The sequence below is a fragment of the Vitis riparia genome, chromosome 2, assembly GCF_004353265.1.
Source record: "Vitis riparia cultivar Riparia Gloire de Montpellier isolate 1030 chromosome 2, EGFV_Vit.rip_1.0, whole genome shotgun sequence".
Classification (NCBI taxonomy): domain Eukaryota; kingdom Viridiplantae; phylum Streptophyta; class Magnoliopsida; order Vitales; family Vitaceae; genus Vitis; species Vitis riparia.
Window position 1 is genome coordinate 2,982,333 of NC_048432.1, and position 22,748 is coordinate 3,005,080.

The window sequence follows — 22,748 nt, forward strand, 5'->3', positions numbered from 1 at the left end:
CTCGCCGTGGATTGTCGTCAAGCTCTCAACATCAACGCTCGTTGAATTCTGGGCGTGTACAGTCGTCCAGCCCACAGCCCCCAGCCCCCAGCCTGTACCAAGGTCAAGCAGCAACACACAGCAAGTAGCAGGCATTCCGGGTCAAAGACCGTCCGGCTTTTCGCCTGAATCACCATTTGCCCGAACTACACAGAGGAGTATTGGAATGGATTCTCCTCAAAATTCAAAAGAGCCATTTGCATGAAGGACACAAAACGGGACTGGAATGAATCCTACTCAACACTCGTCGAACCCTTTAGCACGAACTACACAGCATATGACTCCAACGAATCCTAGTCAACACACATCGAGCCCTTTTGCACGAACCACACAGCTTAGGACTCCAACGAGTCCTACTCAATACACATCAGGCCCTTTTGCAGGAACCACACTGCGTAGGACTCCAACGAGTCCTACTCAATACACATCAGGCCCTTTTGCAGGAACCACACTGCGTAGGACTCCAACGAGTCCTACTCAATACACATCAGGCCCTTTTGCACGAACCACACTGCGTAGGACTCCAACGAATCCTACTCAATACACATCAGGCCCTTTTGCACGAACCACACAGCGTAGGACTCCAACAAGTCCTACTCAATACACATCAGGCCCTTTTGCAGGAACCACACTGCGTAGGACTCCAACGAATCCTACTCAACACACATCGAGCCCTTCTGCCCGAACTACACAGAATAGGACTGCAATGAATCCTACTCAATACTCATCGAGTTCTTCCGCGAGTAGGACTCAAACGAATCCTACACAATACTCATCGAGCTCTTCTGGGAATAGGACTCTGCCAAATCCTGCTCAATTCTCATCGAGTTCATCTGCGAATAGGACTCTAACGAATCCTACTCAATACTCATCGAGCTCTTCTGTGAGTAGGACTCTAACGAATCCTACACAATACTCATCGAGCTCTTCTGGGAATAGGACTCTACCAAATCCTGCTCAATACTCATCGAGCTCATCTGCGAATAGGACTCTAACGAATCCTACACAATACTCATCGAGCTCTTCTGGGAATAGGACTCTACGAAATCCTGCTTAATACTCATCGAGCTCTTCTGGGAATAGGACTCTACCAAATCCTGCTCAATACTCATCGAGCTCATCTGCGAATAGGACTCTAACGAATCCTACACAATACTCATCGAGCTCTTCTGGGAATAGGACCTACGAAATCCTGCTCAATACTCATCGAGCTCTTCTGCGAATAGGACTCTAACGAATCCTACTCAATACTCATCAAGCTCTTCTGCACGAACTACACAGAATAGGACTCCAACGAATCCTACTCAATACTCATTGAGCCCTTTTGCAGGGAAGAGATAAACTCGTTGATGTTTGGGTAGTTTTAAGGTATTTTGCAGTTTTGAGGTGCTATTGTGTAGTTTTGATGTGTTGTTCTTTGCGTACGAATTTTGGAATGTTGTTTTATGATTGAACTAAAGTGTAAGCCTGCTTCCTTCTTCCTTGGTCACTTTCTTTGTTGTTAGAATGAGTGCCTCAAGTTTATTTGGTTTTTCCTGAAATATAAAAGTCTTCTTCTTGATGATTAATTAGCCAGTGTTTGTTGAATTTTTGTTTTCAATTTCAGTTTTTCCAAAGATTAAAAATTTCCAAATTGATGTTCCCCTCCCTGCTAAATTTTTTTATATTTAAAACCATTGTGTTAATTACATTACCACTCATATCAAGTATAGTACCAGAATATGGAGTTAATCTGAGTGCATTAATAAATAAAGAACAGAAAGAATTTCATTTGATCAGGATGAAATTTTTGGATGAATGAGATGATAAATGAGCTAAAGAATATTAAGTTTGATGGGGAAAATGAATCCGTTTAGTCACACCAAGTGTTTGCAACAAAATTACTCCATTTAAGTCAAATTAATCATTGAGCTAAAGAATAAATTTTTGGTAGTGGCCACCAAGAGGAAGATGATAACGCTTAGGTGGGACATTCCTCTTCAATTAAGTAGTCTTAATAAGTTGGTATCAACAATCAGGTCCAAATTGATCAATCAAATGCAGGGTGGTTAGGTTGGTTGGAATTGCCACATATAATATTGATTTTCGGATCAGTCAACGTTTTCTCGTCAATGGTGGTAGGATTTAGATTTTAAATTTCAAGAGTGAGTAGGCCTTGGAATTTAGAAACAATGCATGTTCTAATCCTTGAATTAGCTTCTCATATTCAAAACTCTTTTTTTTTCTTTTTCTTTTTGATGTTCTTTTCCATTTTTTTGTTCACCCTTGAAGGAATGACTTTAACCTTACTATTGATGCTTAATCATCAGATTATTTATTGGGTGTTTTTTCTGCTTCAAATAAGCTCTTTAACCTCAATATTTAACATTAATTTATAACATGATGTAAAAACTTACCTTCTTGACACTTTACCTATTTACATATAATATGAATGTAATTAGATTAACTAATACACTCTATGAACATCTTTTTTGCCTCATAGGTGTAAACCTTCCCCAACATTGATTGCAAACAAATTAGTGGTATTGAATTCCAAAAAAGATTCAAAGAGAAAAAGAGAGACAAGAAAATTTAGGATTTCTCATTATGAATTATCTTTAAAATAGGTACAACACCATTAGAATTTAAATAGACCTAATAAAAGGAAATAAAAACTAATTTACTTTTACTTCTAAAAAGAAAGAATATAATTCTAATGTAGTAATTAAATAAATAAGAGATATAAAAACTAAATAAATAAATATATGGTAACTAAATATATAATTTTATTATAGTAACTAAATATATTGATAATTTCAACTAGCTAGAGATAGTTCACCTTCTTGATATATTTGGGATCTTCGTTGTTGAGAGTTCAAAGAAGCTTTAGCTCATTTTTGCTTCGGAGTTGCCTAGGTATCTTGCTTATGTTGATAATGTATTTGAGGGCATTGTTAGCCCAGTTATGGTAAAGTTTGATCTTGTGGGTCCATCATTTTCTTTTGATGCATTGCTAGGTTTTGTCTCTTATTCAAACAATGTACCTACTTCTTCATGTATGGATTTGAGTACTTTTTTAGAACTTGTTTAACTATTGTGATGGTATTCTTCTTGTGAGCTCTATCCTTCCCATATCATAGATCATGGAGATTCAGCTATTCTAGGACATCCTAGAGACTTGCTTGGAGTATGCCACATGTCATTGGAGAGGACAACATGATTGACATATTTAGATGGAAATCAATTCTTAAACCTAACTAATGTAGATCAACCAAAGAAGTATTATGTTTGAGACCATGGTGGCAAGATGAGTGGCCATCATTTCAATTAGTCTTGCACTTTATTACCCTTAATGATATATAGATTGTTGCCAGCCCATTAAGCCTCATAGATGCATTATAGTCTTTCCTTTCCTATAGCCTTGCTTACCTTTTATACACTGGGTAGGGGCCTTTTGGTGTATATGTATGCTTTGATAAGTCTCATGAGCTTTGGACTTATAGGCATATCTTCCTCATCCTTGTTATTATCACTTTATCATCTCATTTTGTTTTATTTCCTTATTATCTCCTTTTCATTCTTCTTTACTTTTATCATTATTTGCTTCGTTTTATCTTTTCCTTTACTTGGAATGGAAATTCTTCATATTTTGGTGCATAGAGGACAATCATATCACCTTCCTTCACTTCATTCTTTGGCATTGATTTGGAGATTTTATCTTGAGAGGTTGTATCATGGGTGAGGGTTCACATGTTCATCAATGATTGGGGAGAGCTTGGTTCATTCCTAATATTTCAAAAAATAAAAATAAAAAAAAAAACAAAGAAAGAAAATATAAATAAATAAATAAAAAGCATAATGATATGTTTGTGTCTAGTATCCTACTCCATTAGGCACTTATATAACCTTTTAAAGATTATTTATTGGGTTTATATATCATCGAGGGTTCATGTGAGAGTTTTATGAGATCCTTTGCTTCTTGAGTCACTATTGTTATACATTTAAAGTGTTGAGAGTTCATGTTAGAGTTCTATGAGATCATTCACTTCTTAGATCATTGTTGATATATTTATGGATGTGAGAGATGAATAACCTTTTGCTAAGGTCTCTAGATCATTGTCTTTTCCACCATTCCATCATTGGTGTTATGACTTTTCTTTTTTGTACTGGTAAATATTGATCATTATTTATTTTACTTTCTCTTTGTCTGTCTATGTTTTCCCATTATTTGTTTCCAGGTAGTTGTTCCACATTTTTATTCTTTCTTACATCATTACATGTTTTTTATTCAATACCTTCTTCGCATCATTCATATATTTCATTCATTGTTTGACCATTTCTCTTTTCTCTCTTTTCCCCACTAACATTTTCCATTGGTTACCTTTAGTTCATAACTCATGAGATTTTTACCATGTATTACATTTTGTGCATGAGGGAATGGGTTTGATCATTAGGTATTTGAGCCTAGTTTTCCTTTTATTTCTTTCACCTTATCGCCTTGGCCTATGTTTTGTTCTGTGTGTTAAAACCACCTTAAGGCCATGTGATCAGATGTTATATTTGACAACATTTACTTAGGCAAGTATTTGGGATTTGGTTGATATGTCTTTTTTTTCTAGGAGATGTTTCTTTAAGGCTTGGAGATGACACATGGATGGACTTAGATGATTATTTGATTTCGTTGTGGATGTTTGATGTTATCTAACTTCCCGTTCTGCTTTGCATTGACTACCGTACTAGGGCATTTTATTTATTTATTTTTTGTTGAGATTGCTAGCTTGTCATTGGTTGGCATAGTCCCTTTGGTTTATGATGATAGATGATGATTTAACTATTTGGTTTTACCATGTTTCCTCAATGGAGTTTCTCCCAAGCCATTGAGTCATGCTCATATTTTTTTATATCATCGCTATTCTTGATGGAGTTACCTTAGTGAGACATGCTTTCATCCATACTCTTAGTGGGGTAGTTTAGCTTGATTACTTTCAATTCTTAGTGGTGTTTGCTTTGAGCTAGTATGATAAGTCATTGCACATGTGCCTTTTGAGTTGATTGTCTCATTCTTAGACATGAAGATGATGAGTTAGTGTCATTTGCTTACCCTTGTGACCTCGCACTAGTTACTATATTGGGGCGTATTCCTCTTTCTTTTGTTTAAGATGAGTCCCTGGTAGAGCACTTTCTTTCAGCCTAGATTTTTTCATCAATCAGAGATTCTCAATGGACTATTTTTGAGGTAGCATCAACTCTAATGGAGTGTTCTTTGAGATTGAGACATTTTTTTATCATCATAACTCCTTATTGGAGTGCTTTCAAGATAAATTAGTTTGATTATTATGCATTCTAGTTCCTCAGTGGGGTAAATTTTGAGGCATGGACAATTTTTAGTGGATATGCTTTGTGGTCATCTTGAGTTCCTAGTGGAGAGCTTTCGAGACAGATCAAATTGATTGTTCTATATCATGATCGATGTAAAGATAGTTTTCAATAGACTACTTTTGAGATGGATCATTTGTTTATTAGCCTAGTGGATTGTTATTGACATGGATCGAGATAGTCCTTAGTGGAGTATTGTTGGGTTTAGTGATGATTTTCATCATTCCAGGTTCCTCATGGAGAGTACTTCTGAGATAGACTAGTGGATTATTGTTGAGTTGGAGAACATTAAGAAGTGCAATGTGCATATCTTGTATATTGAAGCATATTTTCCCACTTCAAGGTTATCAAATTCACATTAGATTATGTTAGGGCTTTATTAAATACGTGCTTCTACTCTTGAGATTATCAGATCCCTCGTCTTTTTGGTTGTCCTTTGAGTTTTAATTTTGAGTATTTTTCCTTGAGACATTAATAAATTCTTCATTTTGATTTCTTAGTGGATTATTGTCGAGTTAGAAATAGTTCTTAGTATAGTTTGTAGATCATTTACATTAGACCATATTTTCCCATTTCAATGGTTATCATATTCACATCAAATTCAGTTGGGGTTTCATCATATGTGTGCTTTTAGTCTTGAGATTATCAGATTTATAGTCATTTGGGTCATCCCTTTGAGATTTGATTTAGAGTATTTTTCCTTGAGACATTGACAAATTTATATTTGATTTTTTTAGTGGATTATCTTTAAGTCAAAGACATTTTAATTACCATAGTTCATCAAGGAGTACTGTAAGTCAGTTAGATGAGTGAGGATGTTTATGCTTTCAGTAAAGTGGATGAGTATAGTCTATTTTCATTAGCATATTTTCTTGAGTAGTGTGTTGATATTTCATCAGGGTGTCTAGTTTGATATCGTTTTATTTAAAGTATTTAATTAGCATCTCATTCCCCATCATGGAACATTTTAAGTGGTATATTGGCAATTACAATTCAAGTATTGGACAGAGCTTTGATACGACTCATGTTTATGATAGAGTTTTAGGTGATGTATGGCTTTTTAGTATTATGACATATTTTGGATTCACGATCCAGATACTTTTGAAACATATAAAGTTTAGACTCATTGAGGATTGATATTTTCAAAGGAGTTTAGACATGAGTTTGTTGTTATTTTTAGTTGAGTATTTGTGATGTAGAGATGTTTTAGTGACATATGCTTACCATTCCATTGGTCCTACACACTTATGCATTTTTAGCAAGGCATTGTGTTAGATAAACTCGGAGACATGAATGATCATTATTTGATATTAGGGCATACCTCCTTATAATCTTATTCTAGTGGATGATTTGTCGACTTTAGTTATCTCTATTAGCGGATTGCCATTTAGAGGATTTTATTGATTATCCTTGCACATTGGGTCATACCCCCTTCATTGAGATTATTTGATCTTCTATTGACTTCACGACCACTTAATTCATTTGCTGACCCCTATGAGTTATCATCTTTAGCGTGTACTTCTTTTCTTTGAGTTAATTATTTCAATCGCTCAGTTTTTTTAGTCCCTTATTTATTTTTGGCTATAGATCATATTCCTTTGTTCCCATTTCAATTTTAGGTGTTTAGAGCCATTTTTTTCAATTTAGGTGTTCAGAGCCATTTTTTTTCAATTTAGGTGTTCGGAGCCACTTTTTTCAATTTAGGTATTCTGAACATTTTTCAATTTAGGCATTCACAGCCATAGTTTAGGCATTCAGAGTTGTAGTTTTTGGGATTCAGAACCACTTTTTTCAGTTTAGACATTTAGAGTCACAATTTTAGATGTGTAGAGCCATCTTATTTAGGTATTCAAAGTCTCATATTTAGGCTTTTAAAGCCATTTTTTCAATTTAGACGTTCAAAGTCATGGTATTAGGCATTTAGAGCCACTCTCATAGTTTAGGTGTTTAAAGTCGTAGTTTTAGGTGTTTAGAGCCATCTTATTTAAGTATTCAAAGCCTCGGATTTAGGCTTTTAGAGCCATTTTTTCAGTTTAGATGTTCAAAGTCATGGTGTTAGGCATTCAGAGCCACTTTCATAGTTTAGGTGTTTAGAGTCGCAGTTTTAGGTGTTTAGAGCTACCTTTTTTAGTTTTTGGTGTTTAAACTCACCTTTTTTCAATTTAAGTGTTCAGAGCCTTGATTTTAGAGCGTTTAGAGCTAACATTCTTAGGCATTCAGAGTCTACAACTTGGAGTTGTTCATTGCATCATAGTTTTTAGAGTTTATCATCATTTTTGTTTCCTTAGTGGCATCTTTTCATTTCAATTTCCTTTTTGGCATCATTTTTCTTTAAGAATCATCTAGGGCAAACCCCTTTTTTTGAGATAGTTATATCCTCATTTTTAGTGAGTTGATCATCCCTTTATCTTAGTTACCCTTTGGTGCTTTGAATTTGAGTTGTGGTTTGTGATCTTCCTTAGGTGTTCAAAGCCCATAACCTATAGTTGTTCATTGCATATTTGTCTTAAGTTTATTATATTTCAGTTTCATTTGTGGCATCCCTTTGTTTCAATATCTTTTATGGCATCATTTTCTTTGAGTATCATCTAGGGAAAACCCCCTTTCTTGAGGTAGTTAGATCATCATTTTCAGTGAGTTAATCAGCTTTATCATAGCCACTTTTTAGTGGTTTGACTTGGAGTCGTAGTTCTCAATCTTCCTTAGGCATTTAAAGCCCATAACTCAGAGTTGTTCATTACATCTTAGTTTGGAGTTTATTATGATTTCAATTTTATTTGTGGCATCTCTTCATTTCAGCTTCATTTATGCGATCTTTTTCTTTAAGTATCTTCTGGGGCATACTCCCTTCTTAGAGATAGTTAATCACCCTTTATTGGTTTGATTTAGAGTTGCGATTTGCAATCTCCCTTAAGCATTCAAAGCCTACAACCCAGAGTTGTTCATTATGTCTTACTTCAGAGTTTATTTATCATTCTAATTTCGTTTGTGGCATTCTTTCATTTCAGTTTCCTTTATGGCATCCTTTTTCTTTGAGAATCATCTAGGTAAACCCCCTTCTTTGAGATAGCTAGATCTTTCTTTTTAGTTATTTGATCATCCTTATCATAGTCACCCTTTAGTGGTTCAACTCGAAGTCATGGATCACGATCTCCCTTAGGCTCACCCCACAACCAATATAGTTCATTACATTCACAGCCCTAAGTTGTTCATTGTGTCTGTAGCCTTGAGCTATTCATTACATCACAACCTTGAGTTGTTTATTCCTCTATAGATTTAAGCTTGGCATCAGTATGGTCACCTTTGAGTGGTTTGACCAAGAGTTAGCATATCACACTTTTTTTTTTTTTTATCAAGTTTAAGGCATTAAGAGCCCACATCCTTGAGTTGTTCTTTGCATCACAACCTTGAGCTACTCATTGGATCACAGTCCTGAGTTGTTCATTGCTTCATAGCCTTGAGCTATTCATCATTTTCAGTCTTTTTTAAGTGATTTGACCTAGATTTTGAGCACTACAATCCCTCTTTCGATGGACTTTAAGGCATTCAGAGCCCACATTCTCAAGTTGTTCATCACATCATAGCCTTGAGCTATTCATAGCATCCATAGCCTCAATTGTTCATTGCATATACATTCTAAACACCTTCATCCTTTGTATGCAAAGTTTTTTATTTTCCCTAGTTTGTGATCCTGAGTTTTAAGCTTACCATGTCATGTGCTAAAACAAATTTTTTGGTTTTTTTTTAGTTCTTTGGCATAGTTCACTTCATTCCACTTATTACTTGTGTTTCCCACTTGTATTCCTTTTTCCTCTTATCATATGCAATACTAGATGTCTTCATGTACTTCTCTCTTAACTCAGAGTCACCCCTTGGTCACCCATTGACGCTCATATGGCCTAATTTTTTTGAGCCACTGACCAAACTTCTCTATTTTACCAAAATACTTAAGCCTAATATGTAGTGGCTTTGGCCAAGAAAAATCAGAGAGAAAGCCACTATGACTTTTGTAGTATTTCGGGTATCGTCCTCAAGGATTAGCTTATGGGATTTGTCAATACTAGGGTAAATGAATTGCTTTTATTTGAATTCTAAAGTGGAAAACAATATGCGAATAAAGTGAAACTAAGTAAAAGAAATTAAACTAAGAACAAAGTGAATATTGATTTTAAATTCAATTGATTCAAGTTTGGGGCTTTCCACAATCCAACTTAGTGTATAGAAATTAGAGAAAATAAGTTTTAAGTAATATGATCTTAGGGTTTTAGACCCCTTAGCAGCTCGTGATCAACTTGAATTCTATAACTCAAAATTGCATTCGAAGCCTAATTTTTCCTTTTAAAAACTAATCCCTAAAACCATAAAAAGAATGAGATTGATTATCAGTTTAAGATTTGACTTTTTAGCCTTTCCTACTCCTTATAGCTTTGTTTTGGGACAAGTAACAATAGATAAGACCATAATAACTAATGATGAAAAGTTACCAAGAATCACTAGTGTCGGGTAACAACCTAGCATATCATTCCCTAAACTAAATTACAAGGATATGATAAAAATTGATAAATTGTAATCCAATCAATAATCAATCTCATTATTACAATAATTTACCCATTATTCTTATAAGTTTCTAGCCCTTAGGTTTTTATGCTTCAAGTCCCAAGTTGGCTTTTTAGCTTCTCATGGGGGTGATGTCACATTCACAATCCATAATAGGGTAAAAATCCATAATTTGAATCAAAGAAACTAAAAACAATATATTTAATAAAGAAGAAAAGAAAACAAACCAAAGTTTTGTCTTCTTCCATCTCCAATGTCAAACTCCCTGGAAGATGATCTAAGATGCCTAAACCTTAGAACTAAGAGAGTTTATATAATATCATCAATTACTTAACATGTTGCACACATTAGCCACTTATTACAAAATAATAACCTAAAATGACTAAAAAATAAAATAAAATGGTGATTTCTAGTCATATGGGCCCACTTAGAGCTGATGAAATGTCCTAGATGCAATTCTTGAGGTAGATGAGGAGAAACATCAAAGTGGCAATGGGTGAATTCAAACTTGGGGTCATTTCGAATTCATAAGTTGAATTTTGAAATCATTTCGAAATGGTTCTTCAATTTTGTGTCGTTGTCTTCAAATGGCCATAACTTCTTCATTTCAATTCCAATTTGTACACAATTTGAAGTGTTGGACTACTGACTTCCTAAGCTTCAAAAGATATATAGTATGACTAAAATGAACTTCAGGAAGTGTTCCAAATATTTCATGAAATTCAGAGTATATGTTGCCACTAGATTTTGAGTTCTAAATTTCCATGTAGTTGAATCTTGCTTCATGCCTCATTTCCCATGTTTTCTTGCCTTCTTTCTTACTCCATAATGGTCATTTCTCATCTCTCAAACTCATGATATCCTCATGTTTCCTTTCCTCATGGTTCGTGAGTCTTGACTCCCTTATTTCCTCATTTAACCATTTCTTGATCTTCCAAAATCTAAAGTGATTCAACTTTCACCATTTTCTTCCCTTGAACCTGAGATAAATCTTTAAAATATAAGTTAAACTCATGGCTAGGGCCTTAGCATCTATTTAGGTCAAGTTGGGTTATTTGAGTGTCATTTGGTGCACAAATCATATCGAATATGTGCCATTAGAGCACATATTTTGACTCTAATTAGCCACCTTTGAGGGTCTTTTGTTCAAGGCTCAAATGGACCTTAATTGTTGCCTTAGCCACCTTTTGAGCTTAGTTTAAGTTTCTTCACTAAAATGTTCTCCTAAGCTTAGGTCACTTAGAATATTTTGAGATTTAGTCCACTTAGATATATTTTTAGATTTAGTCCACTTAGATACTTTTTTAGGCTTGGGTCACTTAGACAATTTTTTTAGGAATAGGTTCACTTAGTTCTTTAAGTTCAATTTTGAGTTTGATTGCTTGATTTTGATTTTTGATTTCATGAGATGAATTTTTTATCTTTGGTTCTATGAGCTTGATATTTTGTTTTTTTATTATTATCCTATGCATTAGTTTCATATTTTAATATTTATAATTATAATTTTGTTTGGTTTATTTATTTATCTATTTGTTAGAAATGTTACATGAGACTAATGTTATGATTTTTTTTTAATTGCATGAATTGATGTTTTGATTTTAGATATGCATGTGATTGACATTTTAATTGCTTAATTTTGATTTTGAATGCATGTTTGATTTTTTATTTTTTGAATGCATAATTAATTGATTTTATTGAATGATTAATTTTAGTGCATAAGTGATTATAATTGAATCTTGATTTGTGGGGCATGCTTGATTTTAATTTTGAGTTCACATTAGATTATTGATTGTGATTGCGAGAGACTTTAACTTTAAGGGGTGAAAAATAATGATGGTTGGCCTCTGGTCTTATTATTTTGATCTTTTTTCATTACTAAAAAAAAAAGTATTTCAACTTATTATTTCATTTGTTTTACTTGGTGTTTGATCTTGATGTTTTGTTGTTTGCAAATAATTTCTTTCCTTTCAAAAAGAAACATTTTTTTCTCGAAATATTCCATATTAAAATAAATTGTTTGGCCACCAGGATAGTAATCTAGATATATAGCAGATGTTACCTAATTTTTTGTGTAATTAAATTCCCTTTCTAAATATATATATATATATATATATATTGATTTGTTTTGTGATCTTCCTATTCTAACTGCATGCTGGAAATTTTATATGGTGTTTAATTATCATTTAATCTGGAATTAATGGGCATATGATGACTTGGTTTTGACTTTTGTTTTGTAATATAGACATAATAAGGATATTACTCACTTTTTTCCAAGATGAAATAATGCTTCTAGGTATTTATGTAGGATTTTTCTTATGGATGCTTATGTTTTGATTATTTGCGAAGTGACTAGAATAAGTCATTAGTTTTGACTTTTTTAGTTCACTTCTTAATTTATATAATCTTAGGTATGTGTTGTATGACATGTCATGCAAGATAGGTGAACAATGTTTTAAGCCCTAAACTCACTTCTGGTGTTTTGTATGGATTTATTTTTATAATTGCATGCTTGTTGGAAATGTGGATCCTAGCGTTGCATGTTATTCGAACTTGTATGTATGTATGTATGTATGTATGTGTGCGTGTGTGTGTATACACATGTAGTATATAGGGTTTTTGATCTCGTTCTTCCTCTACTTATTATTATTATTACTTGTAAGCTCACCTCCTTAATCTTATGCAAGTGCATTGTAAGCTATGAATGCTATCAAGGTATGCTCCTTGCATCTCATCTCTTTAATTTTGTAAATAGACAAAACTTTGTATGAAATACCCTCATGCTTGATATTGTTTTTTATGTTTTGATTGTTGTTTGATTTCTTGAATGTGATGAAATTCATGTTGTATATTGTATTCATTGGACTAACCTTAATGTCTTCTTGAAAGTGCTTCAGGTTTCAATTAAGGTATGCTTACATTCTTTTCTTATATAGATCATAAGGTATCTTCCTAGTACATCTATCTTAGGATGGATAGAGATGTTCTTCTGCTCCCTCTCCGACCATCCTAGAGAATTCATCTTAGATGCCTTTTAAGGCACTTTTCCTCCTTGCAGCATCTTCCCCTCCTCCTTCCCCCCTCCCCATTCTAGGTGGGAGTGAAATCCGATTCGTTCAAGGCCTCCATGAATTAGACAACTATGACATCAACACTCCAACTCCTCCTCCCATGGTTTACTTCTCCTCAACTTCACGTAAAAGATGACACTCAAGGTATCAAACCATAGAAATAAGTTCCAAAGAAAGGGCATGAAGAGTTTCTAACAGTGAACAAGATCTAGTGTCTTTTGAATGGTTGGCCTCCTAAATTTGCAGCTTAAGTGGTATGAGCATTCTCTTGCTTCATTTTCTCTAATCACCCTTTTTTTTTATCTTCTAGCCTTTTCCCTTCCTTTTTGGAAGCCAGGATAACATGATCACCTTAACCTTCTTAGATAATTTAGTTAGTATTGTGAGCTATTAACCAATTGGAAGGAAGAGTTGAAGCAACTTTTGCTATTCTTGAGTAATGAGGTCATAACCCAAGTTGAAGTAAATGAGTTGGTGGATATTTGGTAAAACTTAATATTTATTACTTAATATCTAGAGTTAACTTTAAGTTAAATTGTTCTTAAATTGTTAACTCAACTTTTCACTTGTCTGCTTTAAGTATTAAGTTCATTTGGTAAACTGAACTTAAAATTTATATTAAATCATCAAATTAACACATCTATCCTCATTAATTTTAACTAGTATTTATCCTTGTTGATTTTAACTCATATTTTTTATTAATTTTAAATGATATATTTATTTATAAAATATTCATATTTAAATTATTGTCAATATATAATATAACCACAAAATATTTATTATAAAAAATGAGTCATAAGTGTGGAATCATAGTTCTAAAAAATAATTTCACTAGTGTAGGCAAATGAAGGTAAAAAGATTTGAAATTAAGAATAAGTAAACTATTTTGACTTAACACTTAAAGTTAAAAATAATTTTAAGTTGTAATATTAAGTTATTTTAGCATATTTAATCTACTTAATGACTTAAATTAAGTTATTAAGTGATATTAAGTCATTAAGTCGATTTACCAAACTCTTTTAGTCTTGGCTTAGAGAGAGAGAATTAATAAAAACATCCAAGACACAATGGGAAAAAAAGAAAAAAATAAATAGGTCACTCTTTAGACATTAGGTTCCATATTGCATGCAAAGAATGAAGTCTTTTAGATCCAAGCTTTTAGGTTGTAGGAGGCAATGACCCTTTAGAGTTAGGATGATAATGTTGACGTAGAGTTGTTGGCCCCTTGTTCGATATTGGTTACCTTGGAGGACCAATTTCATCTAAGTTGAAAAAAGGTAGGGGAGGTCATCTGAGCCAAGTATAACTTATCCAAGGCTTTACTAAAGCAAGTTTGGACCATTATTCCTCTAATATAGATGTAACATTGGTCTACAAGGAGATGTTAGCTACCTAATCTCTCTAGCCAAACTAAGGCGTCCTTTCCTCAGGTGAAGGCAACCTTCAAGTTTGGTAAGATTGTGGGTTATACTAAGGCTTTGGTGGAGGTTAATGAAAAAGATGACAAAGATGAAAGTGGTGCATTAGGTAATAATGGAGATGACGAGGCATAAGATTGTATCTTTTTTTTTTTTCATTAAGCATCATTGTACCTTTCTTTTTTTGTTAAGGGAATAATGGTAGGGCACCTTTCATTTATACATATTTTGTTAACGAGGCATTTTTCTTTCACTATCTCTCATACATTATTGTTCTTTCTAATGTTTCTTTGGTAGTTAGTTGCTACATGAGTATTTTAAATAGAGTTGTTCCAATAGGTTGGTTGTCTTGGAATGACTTTGTTCCCTTAGGTTGATGTTGTTGAGGGTTTGTCTGCTAGGGGTGAGATAAAATAGAGTTGTTTTGAGGAAGTGCTTGACCTAGAATGACTTTATACCCTTTCATTGATGCCTTTGAGGGCCTGCTTGTAGACCCTCTATTTTGTCCTTACTATCACATGCATTTTCATACTTGTCATCCCTCACCCTATTATTTTTTAGACTTAGGATCCTTTTCTATTTAGCCATTGATCGTGCTCATGCCCTTGTCACTATTTTTGTGCCATGTTTGCAATTTTCTAAAGAGATTTATGTGGGTCCTTGTGTGATTTTTGTAACCTTGGGTTTAGTTTAGGAGTCTTGTTTTTTAGTATGCCCTTTCTTTGAATTTAGGTTTTTTTTTTTAAGGTTCATTTTAGCTTTTTTGGAGAGTCACTTGTTTAATGTTATTAGAGGTGCATTTTAGTTTTTTAGAGAGCCCCTTGTTTATTTTTTTTAGAGGTTCATTAGATTTCTTCATAAATGCATTTTTTAATTTTTATAGGTTCATTTAGATTTATTTTAGAGTTACTTGATTAAAGTTTCAAGGTCCATTTGGATTTTTTAGAAAATTGCATGAAGTGCATGGTTGAGAAAGGATGAATACATGGGATTTTTATGGAGTGAATGAGCTAAAAGTGATCACATTTTTCTTTTGGCATGGAGAGGTGACAAGAGTTGAATGTAGGAGCATAAATTTGGAAATCACTAGAAAATTCTAGAGGGAAGGCTAATTAAGAAGGGTGTGAAACACATAAGTTAATGACTTTTTTTTAGCATGAAGTTGAAAGTGCATGGTTTTGGTGTGAAATATAGAGGTTGCTGATGGAAGTCTCTAGAATTAAGGAAGGAATAAAATATTCTAGAAGAATTTGAGCTATTAGTGTGCATGGCTTGCATGAGGGGGAAAGGGTATGAGATGTGCATGATTTTGAAGGGAATGAGAGAATCTAATTCAGTTTGAGAGGGAAATCCCTAGAGATGCAAGTGATAGAAAGAAGAGGGAAGTTTCTAGAACTTTGGAGGAAATGAATGAACTCAATTTGGAGATGATCATTGAGGAGTACATAGTTGAGGGGAATCTTTAGAATTGTGAATGAATAGTGAGATTTTTGGTGAGAAATGCTCTAGGAGATCATTTTAGGGTACACAACTGGGAATGGAGGAGTTGAATTCAATTAGAGAATTTTTATTTTTTATTTTTTATTTATTTATTTATTTATTTATTTATTATTTTATGAAGATAGGCAGTTGAATTCTTTTGAAGTGGTTATTGAAGGCAATCGAATTTTTTTTAATGGTGAAAATAGGAGTGCACAACTTAGGGGAAGAACATTATAATTGATTTATTTATTTTTAATGGAGAAATGAAGAGTTGCATAAGATTTTTAACTGGAAATATGAGTGTATGAATTTAGTTTTAATGGAGAGTTGCATCAGAATTTTAATGGAGAAAATAAGTGCATGAATTTGACATAGAGAGGTGACAAGAGTTAAATGTAGGAGCATGAATTTGGAAATCACTAGAAAATTCAAGAGGGAAGGTTGATTAAGGAGGGTGTGAAACACATAAGCTAATGACTTTTTTAGCATGAATTTGAAGGTGCATGGTTTTGGTGTGAAATATAGAGGTTGTTGATAGAAGTCTCTAGAATCAAGGAAGGAATAAAGTATTCTAGAAGAATTTGAGTTATTAGTGCGCATGGCTTGCATGAGGGGAAGAGGGTATGAGATGTGCATGATTTTGGAGGGAATGAGAGAATCTAATTCAGTTTGAGAGGGAAATCCCTAGAGATGCAACTGATAGAAAGGAGAGGGAAGTCTCTAGAACTTTGGAGGAAATGAATGGATTTAGTTTGGAGAGGATCATTGAGGAGTACACAGTTGAGGGGAATCAAAGGAAGTCTTTAGAATTGTGAATGAATAGTGAGATTTTTGGTGAGAAATGCTCTAGGAGATCATTGTAAGGTACACAACTGGGAATGGAGGAGTTGAATTCAATTAGAGAATTTTAATTTTTTATTTTATTTATTTTTATTTTTATTTTATGAAGAGAGGCGGTTGAATTCTTTTGAAGTGGTCACACACAACTTGGCATGCTCTCAATTGTTAGAAATTATTAATATATTTAGTCACTATGTTGAAATTATTCTCTTTCCTCTTAGAAGTAAGGGTAAATTAGTCTTTATTTTATTTTATTAGGTCTATTTAAATTGTAATGATGTTGTACCTATTTAAAAGAGAATTCATAATGAGAAATCCTAGATTTTTTTTCTCTTTTTTTCTCTTTTATTTTTTTTATTTTTTATTTTTTAATTTCAACATGGCATCAGAGCTTGGTTTAGCAAGAAGCAATGGGTTCAAGCCACCTCTTTGCATCTTTAATGGGACTTTTGACTTTTGATTTCATGGAAGAGAGTTTAATCTAATACATTGTTTTCATATCTATTTGATCATGGGATATCGTTATGGGTGATCGAATCATTTTTTTCCTGTTTGATCCTAGTATTTGATTTTGTATTCTTTTGTTGGATATGAATCCAAAATTTTGTTTGTCTCTCATTTTTCTATGTTGTTCAATATAAATCCAAATTCTATATGTCTCTGTTTGTTGGATATGAATCCAAAATGTTGTTTGTTTTTGTTATTTAGATATGACTCCAAATTTCATTTGTCTTTATTTGTTGGATATGAATACAAATTTTGTTAGCTTTGTTTGTTAAATATGAATCCAAATTTTATCTATCTCTTCTTCTTCTATTTCTCATTCTTCTATGGTTTTTGTGTCTTCTTCTATCTCTATTCATTGATCCCTCATTTCTTGATAAGTTTTTGTGTTGACTTCTATCTCTTTTTCCTAGATGGTTTAGTTTTGTGTCTTCTTCTTTTTTTTCTTCTTCTTCTTCTCTATTTCCTCGATAGTTTCAACTTTATGTCTTATACTACTTCTTTAAGCATATAACTTTTCTATTCCTATTGAGTCTCATAGTGTCTCTATGTTTGAACTTGTTCGCATTGATCCTTTCTTGGATGATATATGATATAGATAGTTTTCATGTAGATATTGGTATTTGGTACTTCAATTAAACAGTACAAAGCTTAATTGGTTGCCAAGGGATTTCTCAATAGTAAGATTGCAAAGTTGTTTACCAAGTCATACTCACTTTTGCATTTTTGGTTTTGATTGGCAAGCTCTTGATACTTTCTACAAATGCATCATGAGTTTATGGGGGAATGTTTGAAGTTCTTAATATATTTAGTTACTATATATTTAGTTATTATATATTTAGTTACTATATCTCTTATTTATTTAGTTACTATATTGAAATTATTTTATTTCCTTTTAGAAGTAAGGGTAAATTAGTCTTTATTTTCTTTTATTAGGTCTATTTAAATTGCAATGATGTTGTGCCTATTTAAAAGAGAATTTGTAGTGAGAAATTCTAGATTTTATTTTCTCTTTTTTGCTCTTTGAATCTTTTTTGGATTTCAACATCAATAACTTTTAGCACACAGACACCTCACACTTACAAGATTTCTTGTTTTGTGATGTGTGATTTTATGTGATTGTTTGTGTTTTTTAACGATTTCAAAAAACGAAATCCATCTTTCTAAAATGTTGATTCATTTTTATTTTTATTTTTAATTTATCTTAGACATCTTTAGGTTATGAAATTTTCATTTCCCATGTAACCACTTTCTTTCAGTATGCATGCTTACCCTAATTTTCAATGATTTTCGATTTTTTTACACATGAATAAAAGTCACCACTCCAAATTAATGGAGTAATTCCCAGCTTTCATAAGCTTTATCATGATTATTAAAGGTCGGGAAGTGTGGATTAATTTAGGTATATTAAATCAGGCCTTGGTGAAGCTCTACATTCCAAGTTTTCAAAACAACCTCCTACAACCATGAGTTTTTAACCTTCAAGATATTAAATTGAGTTTGGACACTTTAGAAAATATTCTAAAATATTTATCATGTCTGGATGACTTTCTAAATTGCTTAAATATGTTCTAGAATTTTTTTCTTGAACAAAAATCAATCTCTAAGCAAATAAACAAAATTGGTTTTTTATAAGGTCCAAATTCAACTAAGTTTTCGATGCATGAAATGTTTCTGTAAAATTAAAATGGCTCAAAGAGTTTTTAATTTATTTTGATATTTTTATCATATTATAGGCTTCTTAATATGATTTTAGGATTTTATTTCACTCAAAAATAATTTCCCATATATGAGTAATAATTCCACCATTCTATGTGTATTGCTTTGATTCTAATATGAAGCTAATGAATGTCTAATTTTCCATGTATGAGTAATTTCCCATTATGAATTTTGACTTGATGCATGTATTTTTTATCATGCTAAATATTTTTCATGCACTCTAAACATCCTAAATAGATTATACAATTTTTTTGGTTTGATTCTATAACACTCCTAAGGTGGTTAAAAAAAATCATCTTTGCACATAATGACATTTTGCCCTATTTTTAAGTGATTAGGAGTTTGATCAAATATGGGATAGATGGTATATAACTAGGATTCATGGGCTTTTGGCTTGTATTCTAGACTCTTAAAGGATGATGTACAATTTTTGTTTTTGTTTTTTTTTTTTTTTTTGATGAAATATCACCTCTAGCTAATTTTTACAAATTTATTTTTTGCTTATCTCTATTCTACCTTCTTTTTTTTTAGTGATTTGAAGTTTAATTAAATCTAGGATAATATGAACATGATCAAGTTTCTTGGGCATTTGAGTTGTATTCTAAACTCATTAAGGATGGTGTACAATTTTTGTTTTGATGTAATATCACCTCTACCTTTTTTTTTTTTCTGATTTATTTTGTGCGTGTCTTTGTTTAGACTTGTTGTGTAATATGTATTGTTTTATTAATTTGGCCTCTTTTTACATATTTTTTTTAGCTTTTGTGATCTCTAATATGTGTTGTAGACATATTAGACAAGCCTTTCTGTTGGTGTTGTGCCAACTGGATGCAAGTCTATCTTCACTAGAGTTAGACAAACTTCTTCCTTGCACAAAAAAGATGTTCGGGCAAGTGGTTCGAGCATGCCCCTCCGAAGTTTAAGTCAGGAATCAGCAAGGATGAGTCCAACTATTTTGAATGGCTACATACGAACCTACCTTTTCATGCTTCTTAAGGGGTTTTTATAGAGCAGAGGGCACCATTGTCACAACACTAATTGTGTATTCATGCCTTTCTTAGGATGATGATTGCTATCAGGGAGGATTTCAAGCTTTAATAAGGCAGTCAACACCTTTACTTCGATGTGGATTGGGAAATCATACCAAGCAAGAGCTGCTAACTGGTGTCATTTGCTAGTTGTCGTGTAAAAATCTCGGACCATGTAGTTAACTGTGCATTTACATTTGTCAATGTTGCTAATTACATGTAACGACTAATTGACACTGATTTTTGAATGTAAATGTCGTTTAGTCTGTTGCTCAAGCATCAAGTGTGATTAACCATTCGTTAAATGCCTGAAGACTTTAGCTCAGTTGGTTTGTCCGTCTAGAAGTCCCAGTCGGCTTAGTCTATCCATTTCGTCCGGCATTGAGGAAAAATGAAATCTCTTGCCTCTTGTGCCAGACAGAGCTTATCTTGGTACAGGCGGATTATCTACTTACCTTAGATGGCCAAAGGGTCTTGATTTTGGGAAGAACATGCGGAAGGAAGCCTTCCACAATGCCCCCTAATCCATCTACAGTTGCCCGATAGAGTAGTTACAGGCTAAGGTAGAATGGATTATCTATTTTTTCAAGTTTTTTGGGCACCAAGGATTGCATGTCATTCGGGGCTTCATTGATGGCTCACATCGACTAAGACAGGCTATTAGGTGGCATGTCCCTTCATTGGATTTGGTAAGTGTTGCCAGACAATGTGTCACTTGGGTTGTCTAGGTTTTTTTTATCCTTATAAATAGTAAGGTTCCACACATTTGGGTCACCTTTTGGGTTTCTTCTCCTTAGAGTCTTCTTGCCTGCGTTGCTCTTTAACCACCATTATGCTTATCACTGGTTGCTCTCCTTTGCTTTCATCACCGTCGTTGAATGGTTTGCTATTGGAGGATCTTTTCTTTGCTGGAGAGCATTTTCAGTCTTGATTTTGATAAGTTTTCTACCGCTCATGTGTTCCTTTACTGTGTTTGCAATTGTTCCTTTGAATGTGTTGATTTTTCTTGTCTAGAGAGAAAATGGACATATCGTTGTCAAGATTTAGGGTTTCTCAGTTTCTCTACTCATTTTTATGGTTTGTTTAGGAAGGAGATGGACGTGTTGATGTCCATATTTGGGTCTTTTTGGTCTCTTCTCTTTCTCCGGTGTCATCATTATACCTATGTCATTGACTTACTCTTTTCGCTGTCATGGCGATGGTGCGATGTTCATGACTTTTCCTTTATCGTTGGTGAAGGAACTTACTCTACAAGTTTCTGTAGCCAGATCCTTCTAAGCTCGGACTATAGTCCATCTAGGTTTATTTATATATTATAGAGGCAACACCAAAAGATAGATGACCCGGGTGATTGGTTTGGATAACTGCATTAATTCACATAGGTTTCCACATGGGGGGCTCGTTTTTATATTCCTAACACTATTCCAATTCAGCTAACAGACGACGAGGCTCTATCCTCCACTGACCTTCTGAACAACATGATATATTTTACCAAGGAGTAGTTTGCTATTAAGCTCTGTCTTCCTATTCCTTCATTTTTCAAACAATTCCTTCACTTTTTCTTCATCCGAACATTGTCTAGATATTGATGGGGTGTAGCATGTTGGACATGCTCTCTTCCAACTAGATCTTTCCTTGCTACAAGTCTTGTTCATCTATACTGTCAAGATGAGCAAAAATGAAAGGTTCAACTTGTCCGCTCATATTCCTTCCCTCCAATTGGTGACAAGTCTTCCAAATTCATGCAAATGTTGGGCAGGGCATGTTTTGGTGTCCGACCCTTGGAGTGGTTCATCTGAGGGTCTAGACGGAGTTTTTTCTCCACAACATTCATTGGAGATTCTATGTAGGCTATGCTTCTATAACTTTCTTTATAACTTGCTATTATTTCCTCCTTATTGTGAATCTACTCACAATCTTTATGTTCATCTAATGCACGTAAGGCGAGGCGATGACGCCTTGTAGAATGGATGGAAAAGGCTTCTTTTGTCTGGCTCAACAAGTTATTCGAACTAGACGTTGTTGAACGGGCTCACAATGTTCTCTTATCGGACAATAACCTATTGGCACTGATAAAAAATCCCAAGCCATTTATCCCCATGTTTCCTCGGTTAGCTCATTCGACTCTAGTACTCAACGAACATTTTGTGCTAAAGGATTTGGTTTTCTACGAGGTTGCTTGTTTGGCAGATTCTAAAGCACGTTAAGATCGCTTAGAGGAATGGGAGAAAAAACGATAGGAAGAAGAAGAAGATTGCGACTCATCCTATTTAAAGGGAGAGGACTCCACTTCCTGCCTCCTTGTCTTCATCGCTGGCTTCATCTTCTTCATCCTCTCCGTTCTCTTCATCTTCCAGTGACAAAGCAGAAATAGGGGTTAGTCGGTTAGCACACCCTATTATTTGTGAGGAGGAGGAAGAGATGACCTCTAACTTGAGGGACGAATTCCGCGAGAGGCAGTGTAAACACCTGTTTAAATCCATTGTTATCAATACCCTTTCTTTGAAGAAAACCTGCCCAGAACTTGCTCCAGATCCTCCATCCAAGTCAGCATCGTCGACTACTGCTGTAGTCGTCACTTTAAGGCCGGATGAGAAATCTTCCTCTATTGATGACATTCCTATCACAAGACGAGGAAACCCTTTGTCATCTAGGGGGAAATCAGCGAGTACTATTCGAGTGTCTGAATTCTTCTTCTCTTTATCCAAAGGCAACCTATGTCTTGATCAACCTTCTAA

At 33.8% G+C, this 22,748-nt stretch overlaps 1 protein-coding gene across 1 annotated transcript; it reads left to right on the forward strand.

The window, feature by feature from the left end:
- The first annotated feature begins 265 nt into the window (after nucleotides 1-265).
- On the forward strand, nucleotides 266-1,096 carry LOC117906338 (DNA-directed RNA polymerase II subunit RPB1-like). The gene has a single exon (XM_034819331.1). The coding sequence runs from the start codon at nucleotides 266-268 to the stop codon at nucleotides 1,094-1,096; it is 831 nt and encodes a 276-aa protein (XP_034675222.1).
- Nucleotides 1,097-22,748: the final 21,652 nt, after the last annotated feature.